This window comes from Sander vitreus, chromosome 4 (genome assembly GCF_031162955.1).
Source record: "Sander vitreus isolate 19-12246 chromosome 4, sanVit1, whole genome shotgun sequence".
In the NCBI taxonomy this organism is placed as follows: Eukaryota; Metazoa; Chordata; class Actinopteri; order Perciformes; family Percidae; genus Sander; species Sander vitreus.
This window is the reverse complement of record NC_135858.1, coordinates 20693839-20717669: the sequence shown is the minus strand read 5'-3', so window position 1 is coordinate 20717669 and position 23831 is coordinate 20693839. Positions and strand designations below refer to the sequence as shown.

General features: G+C 39.8%; 1 protein-coding gene across 7 annotated transcripts in view; it reads right to left on the bottom strand.

Moving 5' to 3' along the window:
• tox2 (TOX high mobility group box family member 2) overlaps positions 1-23831 on the bottom strand; it is a 113928-nt gene that overhangs the window by 18609 nt on the left and 71488 nt on the right. For all 7 annotated transcript variants that reach the window (XM_078248963.1, XM_078248965.1, XM_078248967.1 and 4 more), the window contains one exon: positions 12934-13221. In XM_078248963.1, coding sequence (XP_078105089.1) covers positions 12934-13221 — 288 coding nt within the window. The remainder of the gene's footprint in view (positions 1-12933; positions 13222-23831) is intronic.

Genomic DNA, 23831 nt, shown 5'->3' with positions numbered 1-23831 from the left:
CAATAATTACTACATGAAAAGCTTTTCTTCAAGATTCATCAGGACAGAACATGAGCATGGACCAAAGGATGCTTTTAATGTAGGCATAAATGGGAATGTTTGGCAATTTAAAGATCAGAAAGTGATGAACTAGCATTTGTTAGCTCTTTGAAACATTTATGAGTTAAATAATACATTAGTGAAGTGCTAAAAACATCAAATTGAAAAAGGCCCGAGCATATGAGGTCTTGATAAACATGAGTAGAGGTTCAAAGATGAAGGCTCGGCTCTCTAATCATAATTGGTCCCAGTAGATTGCTCGAATAAAAATGCACAACAAAGTAATGTTGTACGAGGCCCTGGCCTGCTTTGAAAACTTGTAATATTCACACGACATTAGATTCTGTGTTTGCCTCAGCAGCTACACACAAAAGGCAGCCATGAACAAAGACATTCCTTTTGCATTTCAAATAACCAAGCTCTAACCTCCCCCATCCACGGCAATATCCAACTTCCAATCATAATTCAAAACACCATCACTACACTTCTTAAAACATGAGGAAATAGCTTCAGCAAAAATAAGTAGTAAGACAGGGGGGGAAAGAGGAAGAAAGGGGAGAAGGAAATAGAAATCCATTAATTTTCCATTTTCCATGGACTTGCTCTTTAGGGTCCTCACAAACCAAGAAGCATTGAAAAACCAATTAATCAAACATGAATGGCCTATCATAGCTATAGCAGACACATTTCCATAGCAACAGCCTCCAGGCAATATTGCCACCCTTTAATCTGAGCCACACCATGTTTAATATAAACAAGTAGGAGACATGCAGAGCAGAGGAGTTCACCAGTGGAAGGCATTGTGGGTACTGGGTGTCGGCCTTGCAAGTGTACAGACATACACATATCTAGTTTTAAGTTCCTATTTTCAGGGATTCATTTGAGTCACATTGTTTTCTAAAATTGTGACAATATAATACATACTGATTTGCCTTACTTTCGTGGAGGGAATGGTGGAGATTGTAGTGGAAAAATATTTTCAACAAACGAATAAATAACTCACTGTATTTCTTGATTTTATTTTGAATCACATTTCATATGCCATTCTTTATCTTCACTCTCATATTTCATAGCATTGACTCAATTTCCATTAGAGCTGAGTGCTCTATCCTAAATAATGAAGCAGTAAGTCACCAAAAATACAGAAACACATTGCATTCCAGTGAAAGTCTAATGAAACTGATAGTAGAAGTTGCAGTATATATAGCAACTGTAAAGACATATCAATGCAAGCACGAAGACACTGATTGTATGAAGGGGTGCATTCCGATATTACAGTTACTAGAAGCAGCTATATACAGTATAACACCCAAAGGACTAGTGATCATTAATCAAAACACTCCTCTGCTAATCTACTCCTAAATGTCTCTGGTTGCTTTTAGGCAGTGCTTTCACCTGGGTGAGTCGGAGAGAGCAAGAAGTTATCACATAGCGCCATCAAGCCTGAGCTAAATAAAGAGAGCAGCAGACGGCTGTACAAATATTATGAAAGAATCTGACAAAGGTTGCCGGTTGCCATAGGTACTGTATGCTAATTCCTAATGGGGGGGTCGGGGGGTCGGGGTTGTGCACTGTGAGTAACATGACTTGTTTGGTCACTGCTCTCTACCTTTACTATTCAACATAAACTGACTTTTTTAATGGACTGTTGACATAGACCACCTATAGTATTTATTTTATTTCTGGATATATGACTTGGTCGGTGACGCAGCATGAATATGATTTTGTTGTTTTTTTAGTGGGGGTAAACCCAATAGATGGTTATAGTTTGAGAAAGCTAACATTGCAAGTAGTCTTATTCTATGTTGAAGCAGCTGACTCATTGAACACTTTGCTCATCGTCGTTCTGGTTTTTCTGCTGTATTTCGTGGTACAACTATAAACCAATAGCTGCCAACTTGAGCAATGCAGTGCCCTAAATTTACATTAATCTATATTTAGATTATTTATTAAGTTGGATTCTGAGTTCTCTTGGGTATTGTCATAGCTGTGCTTAACCTCCAGCAATTTAGTTGTTTGTTGTAAAGCCCCAGGGGATCACAGTCTCTTATAAATGGAGAAGAGGAAAAGTAAGAGGAAAGGAAAGAGGCTGCGGAAAGTGTAAAAAAGTATGACAACAGCGAGAGAAAAAAAGACACAAAAAACACTAACCTAAGTACTAAAATCCATCTCCAAAGTTACCAAGGGGACAGTTAGATATTGCTTTTTGGTGATGAGCAGCCAGGCAGATCTAAACTGTGATGTAAAGCCAGGAAACTCGGTGTGAACGTGTTCCTCTGCCATCGTTACGCCTGTCGTGTTTGTATTCACATCTTGTACATCATAGTCAAATGGGAGTCAAATAACAAAGGCTTTCCAATTATGTGTAGCACATTGTGTGTGAGATGGAATATCACAAAGCCATTGTTCCCCTGCTCCTGCTGACCTTACCTTTGAAATGGTTTCACGGCTGCTCCAATTGCCTGCACCATTTGATTTAGCTAAGGGGATTTGACCAACAGCACAGAGATGAGAAAAGGGGAGAAGAGAGCCCTATACAGCTACAAGGAGAAAGAGAAGAGATTCACACCAGAGGACAGTAAAGCAGCTAACCTTGCTCCGTCCTTATGATGATTACACCGGAGTGGCATCTGTTTCATCATTTAAATAAGCAGGTTGATTTCTATGCAAGGTTTTATTGCCCTGGCATCATAATAAACCAGCCTAGTGATGCTAAAGAATCAATAAATGCTGTGTTTCAACTTTTATCATCATCTAAAATTAACTAAATAAGGATTTAGTGTGTGTCAGTTCCTAAATAAGTTCAGAGTCAATGCACTTTTAGTTCATTTAGTTTGAAATGTGAATGAAAGATGAATTGTATTCGCTAGTGATAAAGCATTCTCCCCAACATAGATATATTTTAGTATTTCGATTTTTGAAGAAACATCACCTGCTTTAATCTGTTCTATCAGACCTTCAGACCTTCTCTCTGTCCCGTCCTGGCCTGTTTGAATACACAGTGATCAATGCTTCAGAGAGTCCTGAGACTTTCCTCTCCTCGCTCTCTGCTTGACTGGAGCCATCTTGTTTAGAGTGATGGCTCACTCACACAGGTTCACGGCTGCTATTGTAAAATCACCCAGCGTTTAATTGAAACAAATGACTATAATAATAGAACATTATCCCTGCAGGCACCCAGCCATGACAGCTTTAATTAGAGGCGCGTTCAAGACTGATCCTTCAAAAGCCCAGCCGCCGTGCAACACGCTGGTAAACACGCCTTTAGGTGGGGAGTCAACCCCGCGCCTCACAACCCTCAAAGATACTTCTCATTCACCCCGAGGGCAAAGCACTAACAACTCTGTTCCTCAAAGAGCCTCAGAGCCTCCCTCCCTCTCCTCACTCTCTCTCTCTTCTTCTCTCTCCCTCCATCCATGTCTTCGGTTTATCAAGCTTATATATACCCAGGAGGGTCATTTACTCAAGCTGAGGAGAATTAATAAGAGTGTGGATTTATGAATCATACGCTACTTAAGTATGAAAGCAAAGGCAAAACGCTGCTTCTGCCTTCTTGTGACATCAGACAGATGCTAAGTAAGGAGATATGATGGGCAGCAGATGCAGCCAGGATGTTTGAGAAGAAGAAACACGAGTGTTTTAAGTATTTGTCGAAGCTTAATTGGATGTGTTTTTTTAAAAGTAGTCAAGATGACTTATAAAATATCATTCAATACCACAAGGAGACTTTGATTCAGCTGTAATATGATACTATGATCCAGGTGCACTACCAACCAACTGCATTTAGCAACACACTATTAAAACCTAATTTTATTTAACAGCTTGGCAGTCACTTCATGTTGCCAAAACAAGACACTGTAAGGTCACTTTCAATCGTTCCAATTACATGCGAGTCAAAAGGAAAAATGTGAAATACTTGCTCTTACACCTCCTGCGCTGAACTGTGATCAAGTAATTAATCTGGCAGAAAAACAGCAATACCTCACAAACCAACTGCATGAGGAAATAATTACGAGTTTCAACACAAACTTGAAAAGAGAGAAAAAGCTATTTCAAAGAATGTCTTATAGCCAAACTGTTGAAAGGGTGTTTGCCACTATATCTCTCTAAGCCAAACAGAGTATGTGCCAAGTTGCCAACATGTTTGATTTTTTCAAAAGAAATACCTAGGAATGACTTTTTAAGTTGTGCCATGCAGATAAACACTAAAATAAGAAACAGAAGTGAAGTTATAACAAAAGTAAATGGTAAGAAGGTCTACTTTTATGATGCTGTACTTAACAACCCCTTGTGTTGGTATTTTTTTGTTTTCCTTTGTGTGGAAAGTACTTAACGCCTGTTATTGTTATTATTATTGTTAATTAATAAATCTCAAAGTATAGCTAAGCGTTTGCACAAAGATGCCGATGTGCCTGGTTGTGATTGACTGTTAGTTTGAAAAGTACTGTACCACCCTGAATGCCTCAGAGTGAATCCGTGGCAGCAACAAGACAGTGGTTTATTTGCAGATAGTAATGTCATGATGTCCCCCATGGCACCATTCTCCATGTTCCTCATTACTGCTAATGTCAGAACCCCCTTTGCTTTTCTCTCTCTCTCCACCCCCCCCACAGTTCCCTCTCTTGTTCCTCAGTCTTTCTTATTCTCTCTCTCTTGTTCTCTCTCACTGTCTCTTACTCTCCGTCTCGCTCCCTCTCAGCCCGGGCGTGTCTCTGAGCTCACCTCACAAAGCACAGCGTCAGAGAATCAGAGCCTTGCCTGACATGACATGTAGGAGACGGTTGTGAGGAGCGGTAGGGACACACACTCTTGACAGCAGAAGGCAAGGCTCCTCTGCTCTCACTAATGAGACTCCTGACTGCCGTGTCAAACCGTGTGTGTGTGTGTGTGTGTAAATATTCTTCAATAGTGTGTGGGCGTGCCCGCGCTCGCACAACAAAAAAGTGAATGTAGATGCAGAAATAATGAACACAAAAACAAGAAAGAGCACACAAATAAAAAGTAGGCGCACACAGTACTGTATGTGCCACACAAGTGCAGGTTATAGCGAGGTGATTTTCATGTGTGTAAAATCCTCTCACAGAGAAATTTCACACATTTCTGATAGAAGCCACCTTCTCCTTATTCTTCAGCTTTGAACTATAACAAATACGGCAGACAAACAACAAACAAATTAACTCATTGCTATTGGTATGCTACACAGCTCACACGGTTCACTGCATCACACCTTGAGATACAGTATGTATGGGGCTTATTGTTTTTGTTTTTACTGATTTTCAACACACACAAAAAATACTGGTTTTTATAAAAGAATCAGATCACTCTAAACAGGTTTTCACCCAGATTAAATGTCCCAACACATCTAAATGTTGTATTTCCTACTGCAAGACCAATCACTAAAGGTCATGGTTTGTTGCTACAAAGACAGCTCAGAAAATAGATGTGGTAAAAGAAAATGGAAAGAAAACACAAATGAGCCACTGGTTTGCAACTAAGAGTGACTCTTAGTAGGAATAAAAAATAACAGATTTTTTGGATTATTATTGTTTTCATTGTTTAACTGTTTTTTTTTAATAAAACAGACACAATTTCCCAAATAAAAAGCAGTAAATCCTGTAAATGCTGTGAAAATTAAGTCACAGCAAAAATACGTCAACTTACTTTGTGTCTTTCTTGAGATTTTGCCACAGCATTTCTTTCTATTCAAATATCAAATGTAAACTGTGACAATCATCTAATAATTTCTCGAAACATTTTCGATTACTTGGCACCATCAAGGACAAGCTCTACCCGTAAATTCTGCCTGTACCCTGTGCCTCTTGGTGCTGGATTACAGTAACACAGCACACTACGAACTGTAGTTCATGAATACACAAAGTGGTTTAATCACCCTGGCTCAAGCCACTCTTGTGCACATTAGCAGACAGAGTGGAAGTGTTGTGTTGGACTGGTGGTTGGCGGCACAGCAGGGGAGACGTCCCTGAATGAGATGACATGGGACGGCTCTTCGCCGCCACCAGGGCAGAATATTCCTGGTGGTGAAAGCAGAATGAGCTGATGGATGGTTGAGATAGGGCACTGTGCAATATGGACACGATTTCATGGCATGATAAATCTCAGCAGGGGCCTGTGGCTAAGTGTAATATGAAATCCCTTATCTATGTATCTGCTTCATAACACCGGCTATCTGCTGCAGCTGAAATCTGCCTTTGTTTCTTTAGCTTCTGTTCTTTGCTTGAACGCTACTGTTAAACACATCGACAGTATGGAGGAGGGCGATGATGACAACAACACGTGTGTGATAACACGTCTTTTACTTGGTTGTTTTTGAAATACGATGTGATGAATTATCTAAATTGAAAATTGTCACTGTGGAGATCCTTTTCCATTACCTGTGATCACACTGATAGGCAGCGTTATTAGAAGAGATCTTTGTATAGCACTCCATACTTTAGAAGCTAGCCAGTGTTTGTACAAAACACGTTTGAATTATACCTGCAATATAAATTAAATGCAATTTGTCTCACATAACTGATCCTTTTAAAGTTCGGTGTGTGTGTTATTTAACACCATCTATTTAGAATGTCTGATTAAAAAGAAAGAAATTAAGTCGGCACCTTATCCTCTGATTAGCTTAATCCGAGGTTAATCGACTTTATCAGAGTGGAGAAAATAAATGAGCTGCCGTTCCATTCAGCAATAAAAAAAAACCCAAAATGATGAAATTGGAAAATAACCTATATTTCTTTTAAGATATTTCTTAATATACAACTACAGTTTCATATCACATTGCCAGAGAAATAAGGCACTTTCTCCCAGGAGATGAGAAAAGAATTGAATTTTTCCTTATCGGTCATCTATTTTTCCACAGAATGCTATTACTTGCTGCCTGCCGTTGCTACGCAACAGGAAATATTAATAGGACCTTTTATTAGCTAGGCTTTACCAGTGGAGTACTAAAATGAGGAAGTGGAAAACATGAATGTGTTACATAAATCTCTAAACCTTTCAGGGTTTGCACAAGTCTCTGTTTGTCCAGTGATTTATGGCTGTGATGGTTCATTTATGGGAGAGGGAGGTGGGAAATGCCAAATGGAACATTAGCCTTAGGGACAATTTGAAAATAAATAATGACAAAAAAAGTAAACAAAATAAAACAAGGGGGAAGCAGTTTAAAGAACAGACTTATTTTTCCCCCTGCAGATTTCAAGGGGCCATCAAACAAGCAAGTGATATTTTTGTTCCGCTGATGGCATTGATCATTTAAAATCATCTGTGCCTGAATCAACATTGGAATAACTAATACAAGTCTCATTCTATCACTGGGCTTGTTGAACTGTGGTGGAAAGCGCCAGACATTCCATCATTTTCCGCAGACGCTCTAATCCCTTTTTAAAAAATGACTGAAAATGAAGGTCTTTCAAAGGAGAAATAGGTTTTCTTCATCTGAATGAAAAGTATAAAATAAGGCAGAGCCTCAAAGTGCAGGAAGTCTTTTAAGGTAAGACAAATTTAAAGTCCATATTGGAAAAGTCTAAACACATTTGATGACAGTATTTCTGAAAAGTCGCTTGATAACAGTCAAGGTGACGTACAGTACTATTCATATTTCAGAGCTAGAATTAGTAGACGAAGACTTCTCTCTATAAATGCACCACTTTATCTCTAATCCACCTCTTTCTCTGTCCCATGTTTATACAGAAACCGGCAGGTGTACAGTATGCGATAATACGTTTGCTGAGACCCTCCATCAGAGAGAGAACACATTAAAACACACCTCTGCTCTCTTATCATTAATTCATCCCAGCTTGTCTGTGACAAGTTCAGTTGACATTGCAGCTCATATTTCATTCACGCAGGCTTGGAGAGCGAGCACCTGCCAGGAGCACTTAATGCCTTGCGAGTAAAAAATAGAAAAGAATAGAAAACACAGGCATCCACCAAACTTAACATGACAATCAGTGTGGGATTAAGACCTGATAATTAACCTCAACAATTGAAAATAAAAAGCTTGTGAGGAAATTCCTACTTTTAAATGTTGGTAACAAAAGGAATTAGAAGTATGAATTTGAATATGAATACAGCTGGTAGACCACCCTCATTAAAAATGAACTGACCCTCATTGAGGCGGATTCACATCTTGTATTCTGGAAGATAACAAATGAGATAATACCTTGGAGTTTGATGGAGCCAAGACTACATATAGCTCTTTCTGCTAATACATAGCCGCTACACATAACATCCTCTGGCTGATTATACATTCATCATCTGTTACATATTCAAAACATCACACTCAAGCCAGTGATGATGCATGGCTAATGTTGCGTGCATCATTGAGGAAGATGAAAAAAAACTTCATCAAAGATAATTCATTCCAGTCGCAGGCACAGATCATATGAATTTGTGAAGCATTTTAAATATACTATAATTGAATATGGAGCCTTTCCGTTCAAATAGATTGCAGATGTAGTTGTCACGGCACAGGTGTGTGAAGCTAATAAATCTATCAAGCCAATAATAAAATTGTTTTGCTTTAGGCAAGTTTTGGTGTAAATAAAGACACAACAGATAACAACAACAAGGCCACTTCACTTTTGAAACCAGAAATGATTCACTAGCAGCAGCAGAGATGTGTATCTTTCTGGGCTGTGTTGATAAGATCAATGCAACCTGAGCATGGCTATTAAATGTCTAATGTGTTTTGGAACTTGTAGATGCTATGACAGTGGGGGCATTAAGAGAGAGAGAGAGAGAGAGAGAGAGAGAGAGAGAGAGAGAGAGAGAGAGAGAGAGAGAGAGAGAGGCCCTGCCAAGTGCATCAGAGTATCAGAGAAAAGAGCTCTCCGAAAGATATCAGGTTTGGCCAGGAGGGGCTTCAGACCGCAACACAATAAGCATCAGCACAAGAAAAAACAAACAAAAAACAACCTTATCTATTGAAAATGGCCTCTTTTCAAAATTAGGAGAGTACAATCAATTATGTCTTTCAGGTTTTGAGAGTCAGCAGAGGAGTTAAAAAACCTAAAACGTCACCACCTGGTTGGCCAGGAAAGTTAGCTTCCATTAACTCCTGTCGTTCCTGTTGAGGATTTAAACTGCCTTTAACGGATTAGCCTGGCAATATTGAGTAGTTTTGTTAAGTTAACAAATCCCATGAACCAAATCCAACAATGTATTGATCCTAACAAGTGGGTCTGCAACGAACAATTGTTTTCATTATCGTTTAATCTGCAGATTATTTTTGACATCTAGTTGATTAATGGTTTGGTTTGTAAAATGTCAGAAAATAGTGAAAAATACCATAATTACAATTTCCCAAAAACCAAAGTTGATAACTTTAAATTGCTTGTTTTGTCCAACAACAACCCAAAGATAATCAATTTTCTATTATAGTCGATTAAAAAACTTGCAAATATTCATATAAAGAAGTTGGAACCAATGAATTTTGCCACTTTTGCATTAAAATAACCTAAACGACTGATTATCCGATTCATTTTCATAATTGACCACTCGATTTAGATCTACTAAAGTATTGCCTGTGTAGCCAAAGACCTCCATTGTTGTTTTACTATCAATGATGCCCACTGTTGCACTGGCTAACATGTCCCTTCTTTACCATGAACATAGGCAGTGTCAAGTCCACATTCACAATCCTGCTGCTGTAAATAAAATATTTGTGACTGATTTGTATATCTGTCTTCGGTCAGAAAACAACAGACAGGGTAGGGAAGTATTTGAGACAGACTAACGCATTGTTGGTTTTGGTCTTTTCATGGGACACACAGTAATCTTACTCTTTAATATTCTCTAGTCTTTAATTTACATGTGAGTGAAGTTCTTGATAGTTTCCATTGGTCTGGAGGATCCACACCGACAATCCACTGTTGCATCCACCTAAAGATCTAGATCTAAACACCATTTAGTCCCACAGTTCACCCAAACACCACAAACAAAACATGCACTATCTATTGTGTCTAACAGCTCCCTGACTATGATCAATTGCTGCTGTAATACGGCTGTCTACTCTAAATCCTTTTTGTTATATAATCGCCCTATTTATTTTATGTTTATATTGTTGCACCTGCAATGGAGTACTTTCAAACGTCCTCATACTTGAATCACGTAGGCACACATTTAGAAACTAGAAGCTCTCAGCCTTTTGTTGAGATAGAATAACCTTATTTCACTCAACTGAGTTATCTCTAAAATATCTAATAATGAAATCCAGGAGGTACAGAAAACTGGAGGTATATGCTCATTTTGAATAAGAGTTACCTCTCTCCTCTTTGCAATTTCTTCTTGCTTTCTTCCCCACAATGCCTCCCCCCGCGCCCGACACCCCCCACCTCTCTCTCTCTCTCTCTCTCTCTCTCTCTCTCTCTCTCTCTCTCTCCCATCCTCACCCCTCCCCTCTTCATCCAACTCTATTGCACTCTTTTCTTTGCCCAGCTCACGTATTGAATCTGCCTGATGAAAACAGATCTCACTGCAGCACCACAATAGAATGGCTGATGCAGGAAAGATGAACCCTAATGGATTTTTTTTTTCAATGTGCTCAAGATTGAATATAAGGCCTGACCTCCAGATGTAGTGGATCCATTTCAACAGCAGAGATTTTGTTTATAGTGAGGACACAGAAACACATAGACACACTTGGACACAAACAGTATGTCCACGGCACCAAAACCCCTTCCTATCTACATATAGCACTCAAATACTGCATTTTTTTGTCTAAAATTAGAATTAACCCTCATTATTTATCTATCCATGTCAAGTGAGGTATTCATTATGATAGAATCTCATGTTTGAACTGCAGAGTTTGCTTAATTACACTGCTCAACAGACTGTATCAAGGTGAGGCACCAGTTTAATAGACACTCCGTTCTCAGCACAAATGAACCTCTGCTACGGTTTGGTAGTTTCGCCAGGCAGCCTATTTGACTTAGAAATTTCTGAGTTCACTTTATATGCTGCTTTTTGCAGTGAAGTTGAGGCAGAGCCCTGAAAAGGTCTCCTGTATGTTCAAAGAGCTTCCCTCAGAGCCAGTTAGAAATATCAAGGTTTGGGAGGTTATAACACTTTTTGAAGATCACTGATAATCTGGTTAAAAGCTGTAATTTCTTTTGGCTTTTGCTTGATCTATTTGCTTCTAAATGACCCTGAATATAAACTTAATTTGTACAATCAATATGGGTTGCATTTATCTTTGTGTCTCCACATAAATCAGAATATCAATCACCAGCAGTTACCAGCATTTAAAGTGTATGTGTTTTGATTATATGTTCATATCGTGTGTCATTATGAACATTTCAAAGCTCATGCATTTTACCCCACAACCTGAAATACTCAATCTATTAAAACCACAGTGTGGCCCTCCGTAGCAGTAACAAATATGCTGACTGCCGAGCGAGAGACTGGCCAATCAACCACTGTCTCCACAGTAAAGGTCATGACCAAAATGTGAAATGAATATGAAGATAAATGACACATGAATCCAATACCCAGGGGGAATATTCCAACATTATATATAATATATAGTATGATTATATTTCAGATCTATTTTTTTTTATTTTGGCTATATGCTGATGGTTGTTCAATCTTCTCTCCTGTTTATGATTAAAATTATAATACATTATGCTTGATATGCACCTGTCTGTATTTAATGCATACTGTATATAACAGATTATCTTTTCTGTTCATTAACATAAACTAAACACATGGCTGACTCAGACAGAAAAAGAACAATATCAAATGTGCACTATATAATGCACCGCATACAATCTATTATTTTACCAGAAAAGCACAGCTGTCGAGTGTAGTGTAGCTATTTCTGCATCTTTTTATTATATCGCAGTCAATATCAAGTTATGAAGGTATGATATTCTGACTTACAAACCCTGAACACAAAAATCGTTGCATACATGTTGATATTGTTGACCATATAATGTGTTCTTTTCTTTTCTTTCTTTCTCAGTGCTTACTTTGAATGTGGAGCCATATGTATCCTATATAAGAGTTGCTAAATGCAGATCCTTTGCTTATTGCAGCCTATACATTACGCATAAGCTTAACATATATAATTTGTTGTGATAGAAACCTGCTCTATTTCCTGCAGTTCTCCTGAATGCAATTACGGTTTAGAGATGTTAATTTGTGGCGGAGTAGTTCTGTGTGGAGCTGAGGGAGTAATCAGTGCGTATTCATGTTTGAAGGCTTGACAGATTGACCGATGCATGCTGTCGAAGGTAGATATGACGCTGATGGATTTACCCACAATCCTTTTCTCCATGCATCAGAGCTGACATGGCTACAGCTGAACAATCAGTCAGTCCCCCTACTTAGCCCCCTTCTTCACGTCTTGGAAATTACATTTACCTTATAGGGTTGTAATCTGTTTCATATTAGAGAGATCTTTTAAATGGCTGGTTTTGGATGTTTTTGCAATATCCAAAAAGCTTTGAAAATCATTTTAAAAGTCAAATTTGTCCAATCTCTTGTGTGCTCCATCATCTTTTTTCCCCCTAAATTGCAACTTTGTATCTGCGTGTGTGTGTGTGTGTGTGTGTGTGTGTGTGTGGGTTAATAGTTTGCCCTTATGTCCTCCTGGGTATCTCAAATTTAAAAAACTAAATCTTCAAAGTCCTACAGTTTTGTTAAAAGCCAGCACAGCTTAAATCACACCCCAAACTAAAAGGGTTTAGTTTGAGTCCAACCCGCTGTCCTCTAAGGTATCAAATATTTTTTTTACTGTTACTAAAGGCTTAAACTGTCCGAAACATTTGTGAACATTACTAAAAAATATTCTCTGACTCCATCATGAACACTCCTTAAACATCAGCTCTGTGGTGTTACAAGGCCCCCGTGGAATGGTTCAGTCCACTTAGTGCTACTCACCGAGGGCATTTGGCTGGAGACGAGGTGGCTGTCCTGTGCCAGCATATTAGACATCATGAGTGTGGGCAGCTCTGGGTAGGAATACGGGTTGATGAGCCCATTGTGTTGCAGCGAGTGGCAGAGGTAGCCTGTAGAGTCATGCTCCATCAGGTGAAGAAGAGGAGGCTCGGGGTGGTTAGGTGGAGTGATGGGGGGGATCTCGTAGTCTTCGTCCCCGGCTCCGTTTCCACTGCCTGAGCCACCGCCTCCGCCTCCTCCCCCGCCGCCGCCACTCTGACCTGTGTAGTTCTGAGGAAGGACAACAAGGAGAAAAAAGTGAGAAAAAGGAAATTGTGGATATCCGTAGATCAAACTAAGGCTAAGTCATAACTTATAGTCCACATGGGTTGCAGATGTAGACATTCGGTTTACAATGATAGAGTTACTAGATAGAGAGGAACAGTTATTTTAGGCGCCAAGAGGTCCAAATGTCCTGTTCATTTCCTGCATATGGCCATGTTAGGTACTGTAACTGGAGCACCTCCAAGACTTGAATGTGTATACAACTCTCCCATTTGAATCATCAGTATCACAAAAGGTGAGCATTGCGTTTCAAAATATCTAGTTCTTTGATCAAAAGTCAAAGATACAAGCATGTGTATATACAATCAAGGTGCAATTCATTAGGAAACATCAACTCCAATCCAAAACATACATTCAGCAGTTTAAATCAGTTCACTTTTGGATTCTTGGTCAATTTTGGATGAATGTGGTAACTATGATGAAATTTGCTCCCAAATGCAAAAACAAAGCACTCTCAAATTACTACAGCCCTAATTCACGCCCCTAATTGGCTTCTTCTCTATAGCAATGGCAACTAAGGTTCATGGGTATCACATTATTTAGAGCCATTCACAAAACCAAATTGGTGGATTTTTTTTTATTCTTTCTTCAAATAACGTGGAATTCATTAAAACTAACATCTAGTGGTGTTTGTCTCTGCCTCACCCATTATATATGAGAACACCCGGGTGTATTGTGTGGGACTGTCAAGCATTAACTGCGTCATGTGATGCGATTAGAGGCGAAACATAATCGTTCATTTTTATCGTATTAATCATGCCGCCATTTATTAATTTATTTTCACTTCACTTTCGACTGCGTCGGTGCCCTGGCTGGAGGCTACTATTTTTGCCGTACTTCCTCGTAACACATCCTGCTGCTGCAGGAATAGCAACGCAGTTTTCGTTGCCTCATTCTGGTGCCACTGATATGTCTGCACTTCTCTCTGATGCTCTGAAACAGAGCGTTGCAGGCAGCAGAAACACACCGCACGTGGCGCTAGTTAACACTATACTAGGCAGCAGCTGCGTTAGCCTACGCTAGCTGGCTTAGCTGGATTAAACACGGTTAAAATGCTGACATGCGTAAACGGTGTAAAGTGTGTCTGTATTTTACTGTGGAGGATTCCGACACCGGGACGTAACAATCTGCAGCTGCTGTTGTCGGAAAAACACAGACGGTGCGTTCAATGAAATTTACAGCCTCGTGGTGCATTCAAAGTTGTTGTTAAATTCATATGTGTGACTAGATTAAATATATAATAAACAAATACAAATCTTAAAATCAAGTTCACAAAGTCACTTTCTTTCCATCAATTTGATTCCCAATCAAGATACACTGGTAAGAATGGCTTTCCATTGTTAATATGTACTTAAAAACAGTTCTGAAATGCAAAATAATAGAATTTTAATCATGTGATAAAACATGCGATTAATCTATAGAACTTCAACGATTAATCGCAATTAAGAAACTTTTATCGTTTGACAGCCCTAGTATTATTGCTTACAGAGTATTAGATAGGAAGAAAAAATGATAAATAAAATACTGAGGACTCCAGGATAAAACATGTTTTGCTGTACTAGATTGATGAGTCAGATGTATGCTTGGATCCACTGACCACTATAGTGGTCAATACATCCAATGCGGTGGTCTGGAGCTGATTCATTAAAACAGATCTGTGTAACCTTTTTTGTGTAACCTAACAAGTGAGGCTGATGTCAACATAATCTTAAGAATCATTAATATGTTTGCATCTTGTTCACCCATGAATTCAGTTTCCTGCCATTCTAAAAATTGCTTTGTAAACTGTTTAAATTCTGATCTGTCATTTTGTTAGAAGTAATTTTTGTTTCAAATGTTGAACGTCTCATTTTGGAACAAAAATTTGATGCTCAGCAATCAGTAATAAAGAAGACCAACAGCCTCTGTATTTTTGTGCTGTCACGCTAACACAGTAAGTCCAATCAGATCAGAGTTCCGCACAGTGCAAGAAGAAAAGAAAAATAGCAGGGAAATTCAACAGGGAATGAAAAGCAATTTTGTCTGAGACGATCCAACTTGACTCCCATTGTAATGACTGAGTCAAATTAATCATCACAAATAATATTCTGGTGTCAGCCATTCAAGGGGTTTTTAATAGAATTTTTATGATTCATGTCTAGCAGTATACATCAAACAGTCAGTTCTGCAACATTTCTGAAATAAATTCAATATCATCTTTGTGTAGGCTGTCATCCTCGGCAGCAGAGTGGTCATTTATCTCTCAAACAGATACTTTTAGAAAATAAGGGGCATGGGGAGATGGAAGAAAGGAGTGAGGATACAGGGCACATTTTTCTTCTTTCTCTATAGAGGTGAGTTTAAAGGCCCATTCTGTAATGTTGTGACCATATAAATTACAGGTTTGTTTGAATTATAACTGAAAAGGTTGACCTCCAAATATTAAGTTAGAATTTTCAGCTGCTTGTAATAAGGAAATAGGCCTGTTTTACTGCAAACGAACATCAATCAAGATCAGAAAATATTAATGATGTGGATTTTGTTGTTGTCTAATGTTGGTGTTTGTTTTGTGATGTAGCAGTGGAGCAAGCCTTTCTTTCCCCATTCGGATCACAGATTGTGCCTTTAAAGTACAAAGTAACCAATAATCTTTTTTTTTACAACATTAGCTTTCAGCTGGATTAAAATGTATCTAATGTCTTTAAAATGCATACTTATCTAAGGCAGTAAGCCCAAAGCCAGATGAGAGTAATTTCATTAAGTTACAATACCTAAAACATTAAAACACCAATCTTTAATTTGACCACAAAAAAAGACGTTAGCAATGTTTTATTGTGCAGCAAGAATGTAGACACAGACTCAGCGTTCAATGTGCACTTTCATCTTCCTACATGTTACACCAAATGAAAGAAGGAATAGAAATAGAAGTGGGATTGCCTCAATTTGATTTACTTTGTCCTGACATAGCCTGCAAGCCAGTTGATATACATTTTTTGGACTGTCCTTTGAAGACAGATGTGTTTGTAGACCTTTGGGGATAGTGTTATTGTTTGGTCTAATGGACAAGAAAACGAACATTTCCTGAGATTCATTTTCCCTCATAATTGTTGGAAGGAAACTAAATTGTCTGCTGTAAACATTGGAGCCATTGTGTAAAGTGAGTCCCTTCGCATCATCGTCATCGTTCACCGTGCTTCACTACAATTGCGTGTGACCACTGTGTAATCGGTAGATCGCCACGCTTAGTCATCATCTAGCATGTTCATCAAGCTTTTGTTTTTCCAGTATAAATATATATATATATATATATATATATATATATATATATATATATATATATATCCACACTATGGAAACATTTTCCCGGTCCCATCCGTTGCTTTTGATTGTGCAAAGGGACACGGACAGAGACTGTGTCATGTGTTAGATTGCTGTGAGGGATCATCCAGTGCCCTTGATGATAAAATGTAAATACCAAGGACGTTCCCAGTTGGATTGTGGCAAGATAAATTATTCATATGCCTCTATTCAGAATGAGCTTGCATGTACAGAACCACATGTACACCCTGGCTAATGTATACTCTTTTCTCCTTTAAAAGTAAAATCCAAACAAAGGCAATGTATTTGATGGATCGTACAGACCAGCATGTGTCCTAGTATGGAGCTGGCTTTTCAAACAAAAACCTGCTCTTTATTTTCCCCCTATGAGGTACTCGTCATGGGTTTACTTTCAATAGTCAGGGCCACATTCCTACCAAAAGCTGCATTACACACATTCTATTTTCTCACTGAAACATCCTTTATATTCCTCCTCTTATCAATACCACACACTATAGGGAGCGTTATTTCCAATACACATTATGCTCAGTCTGAGCAGCTGAGCGAAACACAATCTGTAACATTTTAATTACGAAACAAATCTCTTGACTGTAAGTGTTACATAGCAGCACACCTTTCATTTGAAAGAAACAGATGAAGAGACAGTTGGTCTGGGACTGAGAGAGAAAATAACATTGATTGGGGAGCTTTCCAGCTTGTCTTTTATTTGGCACAGATCTCTCCCTCCCTCTGTAATACTGCCTGAGTATTCAAGGCTTTCTGGAGATGATATTGACTGTGGCTAATGGCTCATTATCTGTACATTCTTCTTCATATTAGATTATTGTTGTAATACCTTTAGAAATCTGGATTTGGGACATAACCCAATTCCTATGTAATTGTATATTAATTCTGTAAAATGATTCATTGTCATATATAATTAATATGCACTAAAAAAAGGAGCTGCATGCCATTTAGTTTTTGTAAAACATGATCTTGGCATACAGTAATATTTTGATAATTGATTAATGGTTTAAGCCATTTTAAAATGCAAACACCGAACATTCTCTGCTTGCAGCTTCTCAAATGTGAGGATTTTCTGCTTTTCTGTGTTTTATATTATTGTAAACTGAAAATATTTTGGACTCTTAACAGATAAAACAAGACATTCAACTTGGGCTCTGAGAAATAAATATTTGTTTCACTATTTCTTGACAAAAAATCATTAGTTTCAGCCCTAGTGTTATTATTTGCCAGTTTCTTACTATATTACCTAAAAGGGAACATCATTTTATGAAAGTTATTTTGATAGGTGGCCCACAAATAAAATAATCAAGCTAGACATCAAGTGAAAACATAAGAACATACTAAGTGCATAAGTAAATTCAGGCCTGTTGCTTATGTGCCACACAGACGCAGAGTTTGAAGTCCTCTCAAGTCAGCGTTTGTTTCGGGGAGAGAGGGCGGGACCGACAGCTAAGAGACAGACGATGACAGATCTGCTTTACCACTAATGTGCACTTATCTGCCTATTGGAGAGCTTTGTCACAGTGGTGATTTATGCTTAAAATCCCCCACACACTACCACTTCCATTACCACCGACACTCTTCGTTCCAACACCTTTTCGTATCCACCGTGCAGAACTCTACACACAGAGACAAAGTCAGGCCCTGTTATCGCTCCTTTCCACGCAGTCCGGTTTGCAAGGAAAAGAATTTGAGAGCATCATCTATTTTCATTCGCTCTGCCATCGCTCTCCCAGAGGAAGATTATACTGTATATTTATGAATGATCCTGTTTATTAGTGTACACAGAGCTCTTGTTTTAATGTAACACAAATAGCAGAGGCAAATAGCTGTTGTCAGACTACAAAGATCACTAACTTTCAAACACTTGAACAGCATGAACTGATCTACTATTTCTGTTTATTGGGCTGTCTGTTTTTTATACTTCACCTCTTTTTCCTCTACCTCTCTTTCTTTATCCCTCCATCTCTCTCAGTCAACTCAGGCCTAATTAAAGCCATAGCTGTTGTTCTGCTACAATATCATGTCAGGGGATTATCAACACACCACAAAGCCTTCTCTAGCAGAGCCCAAAGAGAGGGAGGGGGAGAGAGATCCAGTTACAGCCACCCTACACCTCCACTCTCCTCTTCCTCTCTTGGCTGACCCAACCCCAGCCTGGCCTGTCCCTCACAGAGCCCAAACAGTTCTGGTCCTTGCTTTACATCCCCAGGACCCCAATCAACCCACCCTCCCACGCATCCCCCTGTCATCTCATCTCTCTCTAAAACAGCCAGGCTGCATTATTTATCTGTCACTATGTTACTGTTTGGAAATCATGAAAGGGGCTGTGGGGATGGGGATGCTAAACCACTATGTACTTAGTTTCTGTTCGGAGAATGAATGGGACGTGAGGTTGGGAAGAGAAGAACGTGTGTGTGTGAGAGAGAGAGAGAGAGAGAGAGAGAGAGAGAGAGAGAGAGAGAGAGAGAGAAACTGGGAGGCTGCGAGGGTGTAGGACGGGGGGGGGGAATAAAATAAAAGTTGTACTCTTTCTAGGAAATACAATCCAGCTACTATCTCTTCAGCCCTGGCCACAGCTAAGTGAGAAAAAAATGATGCTGCTCTGTGAAAAAATGCTTCTTATTTATCATTATGGGAGGGAAAATATGGAGGGAATGGTGAGAATAACTGAAGTGAATAACAACTGTCCAAAGATGAAGATGCAGATGGCCCCATTCACCCCAGATACTGAGTTGATTACTAACTAACCTCCCATTGACTAAAACCAGCCTTTCTAATTGCTTATGTTTCTCCCCGTTTCTTTTATGTTTCCTTCCCCTCTTCTCCCTCATGTATCCTGTTCCCAGTGCTCGTCTCACTTGTCAGTCCAGGTCAGGAGGTCATCCTCATCTGATCGCGTGTCAGAGCAGATTAGAATCAGAGCTTTTGTGCCATGTCATATTTCATTATGCATTTGACTCATCTGGCAGGTCAAGGGGTCAGTGTGATTTGATTGGATGACAGAAATGATATAATTTGTGTTTAACCCTAGGCTGTATGAGGCTCTGAGTGGCATACTAATGCATTCTGCAAAGACGGGGCAGGCCTTCTCCACACGCAGCTAATCTGAAGTGGCACACCGCAGAGTTGAAGGAGAGCCAGAGCTATTGCACAACATGCTGAGGTTATAAGGGAGGCTTTATCAAATAATAAACACAACCTCCCTTGTACCTCTGTTTCTGTCTGTCTCTCGCCCGCTTCCTTTTTCTCTGCAAACTGATGTGAGTGCCCAGACATTAGCTGCCTTCTGCGCCTAGTATGTTGCTTTCCACTTTCCTCCACTCCCTTTTTTCTTTCTTTATCAATTTGATTCACTGAAAATGTGTCACTGACCTTCTTCTCTCTTGTTTTTCTCTGTCTATGTTTTTTTTTTTTTCTAACTGTCTAATAACACTTGATTTTAGCGAGAGAGGAGACTAATGGAGAAATGCTGTCAGCAACAACAACCACATCATTATTGCTGAACATTCAACTGGAACACAAACAACATTTAAATAGCTCCCAAATGACTATAGAATATAACACATAGTAAAAGTGACACAAAAAGTAATTGTTCTGAAGAGGAATAACAGCAGGTGTTATTGTTTGATAAACAAACATGCATCTATATTTGCATTTGGAAGAGTTCAGGACATTGCTGTAGTAATGATGAGTGTCAGTGAAAATTCAACTGTGATCTCCACTAATGCGGTCAGAAAACAACATGGGTGCACACGATTACTCAGGTTTCCCAATAGTCATCTAGAGTGATTATGATACCGATGTTGATACTGCTGTGGGTGACAGGAGAGGAGGGGGGAGAGGGGAGGGTGGATGGAGTAGAATACGGAGAAGAAGGAGCAGAAAAGAAGGGGGGATGGGGAATTATATGAATCCAACATTTCAAATGAGGACCATAATCAAAGTTATTGCCTGACAGGGTGAATCTAGGATTGCAATGTTACATTGTCAGACATGCAGTATTATTTCCAGAGTCCCCTCTGTCTCTTCCTGTTTGGAGCAGCAATGTCTCCTGGAGAGGGAAACCATTTTACAGTAACTTTGCACATTGGCCAACCACTGTCTGTTCTGCAAGGCTTGACAACAGCCACTGCTGCTGCACAGTTATGGCCGCCCGGAGACTCGGCAAGGCCAAAAAACAGCAGCCAGTCAACTGTTTTTTAATTTTGAATGACTCTTCAGTTATCTACTTTTCTACGCTCACTGTCAAAAGCATTATTAACATGTGGACAATGGCGCTACTGTGTCTGAATGACAAAATTAATTATTGTTATAAGAACAAGTAAATGGACAAAAAACAGCACAATAACGGGTTGGTGGATCAGTACCGACTGACTAACAATGTTGGAAATAACAAAGGGAGCGCTGATGGCGCAGTCATCCAAACAAATGTGCATTATACTGAGAATTGTTAGGATCCTGTCACCCACAAATAACTCATACACCAGGAAAAGGGGGGCGTAAAGTGCATGTGGCTGGTGAGAGTGTGTTTGTGTGTGTGTGTCATTTAATCTGGGTGACAAATGTGAGTCTGTGTGCAGTTGTTCTTGCACAAAACTGAGTGCAATTGCTCTTGAATGCTTTTTTGAACATTTTGTAGAAAAAAGACTTTTCTTAAAAACATACTGTCAGAGACTCGCTGCTCTGTGTGTGTGTGTGTGTGTGTGTGTGTGTGTGTGTGTGTGTGTGTGTGTGTGTGTGTGTGTGTGTGTGTGTGTGTGTGAGTGTGTGTGTGTGTGTGTGTATGTGTGTGTGGTGTTGGTGTTAGTGTGTTCTCAAGTGTCTCCCCTCCCTGGTTCGGAGTCAATGAGGCTGTGTATCGGAGGCTGGCACAGCTGGTGGGAGCAGGAGACTAACATCTGGACCCTCGTACTCTTGGTGCCATTGTTAATAAGAAGCTGGTGGGGAGTGGAGGGGAGTGGAGGAGACAGCTCTCCAGTGTCAATGAACCTCCCTGTCTCTTAGCTTGGTACTGCAACTCACACTTCACAAAAGTGTCCACAAAGGAACCTCCAGCATCGCAGCATATCCACGACTAAGATTTTAGAGTTAAACCCAAACAGCAACAGCTTAATAGGCCTGATATTTGGAGTATTTAGCCGCACTAGCGCTGTGCCTCTAGGGATGGCAACGTGGGTCAGTGGGTCCACCATTTTGACCCAGACTGAAATATAACAACTATTGGATATATTGCCATGAAATTTGGTTCAGACATTCATTTCGCCCTCAGGATGAATTGTAATAACTTTCGGGATCCCTTAACTGGGATTTAAAATTGTCCAGCACTCTGGTTTATGATCAAATGCCTTCACATTTGCTTTAGTCCCTGCTGCATTTTGTGTGTAGTTCTTAATAGCAAATGTTATTAGCATGCTAGATGGTAATATTAGCATTGTCTTTGTAAGCATGTTAGCAGGCTGCCTCACAGAGCTGCCAGCATGGCTATAGACGTTTACTCTTTTGAATTCAACTACAAACAGTAGATAGGGGATGTTAACTGCATCTATTCCGATTGTGTACATTTTCAGGTTCTTTATTGTTTTACATGGTTAACTCCACCTGTGTTAGACAAACTACGCAAATAAAAAATAAATAAAAACTGTCTGCCTCAGGCTTTGTATATTGTATATATTTGCTGTGTGCTGCTTAACCATTTGAATATGAAAAATGATATTACCTCATTTATACTTTTTCTCAGCAGAGGAAATAAGCCAACATGGATCGATGTCAGCTTAGGGCTTTTTTCATACCTTGAAGATACTGAGATAATGAACCAAGTATTTTTGCTAATGAATCTTGGTTCAATGCAACATTTTCCTCTTTAATAGCCCATAGTTTTTTTCCGCAGCCTTAAGGGAAAACCAGTTCAAGTCAAACTTCGTACGTTTTATTTTTTAAAGAGATAGAAAATCTCTGTGGTTATAAAAAGGCTAAACACACACTGGTCTTTTATAACACTCTCACACAGGAGTGAGTGTTTGGTCTGTCATCATTCTATCCAATGGGGTGAAAGGCCTACACAAACACATTAAGGTTGCCATTAGTTTCATCTGATCACCTGGGGCAACAGGGGGATGGACAGCTTGGCAGAGCGAGGGCCTTACACAAATATACAGCATTTATATGTGGTGCCATGTCAGATGAGTATTTCAAACAGAAGGCTTTTAAACAGGGAAAGAGTGAGTGAGCATGGTGAGGTGGGGGTTCAAATGACTGTAAAAAGGCCACAGGGAGAGAGCTTTCCATCTTTCTGCTGCCGCGACAAATATGCCTGCACATCCTTTTGCATTGTCTCTGCTCTCTGCTTCATCAGCAAACAGCTATATAAATATTTTGGCAGGCAGCTCTTTGTTTTCATTTTCACAAAAGATGTAGTGAGGGAGTGTGAGAGAGAGAGGAGGGGGCAGGTGGGAGAGGTACTGGATGGGAAAGGTAAAGGGATGAGGTTTGGAGTAGGTGGGGGGTGCATTTGAAAATGATGATAAGGGGAAGAGGGGACATGGGTTGTAGGGAGGTGGAAGGAAGGCAGAAAACAAAGAAAGATGGAGCGGGAGACAAAAAGGGTGAGAGGGGAAAGTGAGAAGAACTGGAGGGAAGTATGTTTAAATTAGGTAAATCAGGAGAGGTGGCATAAAAGGGGGAACAGACAAGGGATTGGGAAGATTGGGGTGACGAGTAGAGGGTGAGACACAAAGTGAGAGAATCAATTGGCAGAGTAGGGGGCAGGTGGAAGTGTAGGGGAGGAGGTGCCTGCCACTCTGGTCCCTAGCTCCAATCTAAACAGCGGGAGGAAGCTGTAAATCAGACTAATTCGGCCGAGCTGTAATTCAGACCAGCAGGGCCAGGGCGCTGGTGCGGGGACCCCGAACGGCGGGAGTTTACAAAACGCCGCCGTGAGGCTTTAATCAGTGCAATGATCCGAAGATACCGTCTCCCCCAATCAGCAGGCTTCCTGTCAGTCACACACGACTGACTCTGACCAATCAGGCTCTGCCGAGGTTCCAGACGGGCTGGCTGGGCTTTGGGCTGCTGCCAAACAAGAGAATTACTCATCTAAACTGGAAAGGTGGAATGAGCCTTTAATTCAGAGCATAGAGGGACGAGGTGATAGATTTGTCAAAGGTTGGACATAAAAGACTATGGGATCATGTTCTACAATGGTTCATCAGAAACATATGGGGGAAAGATGA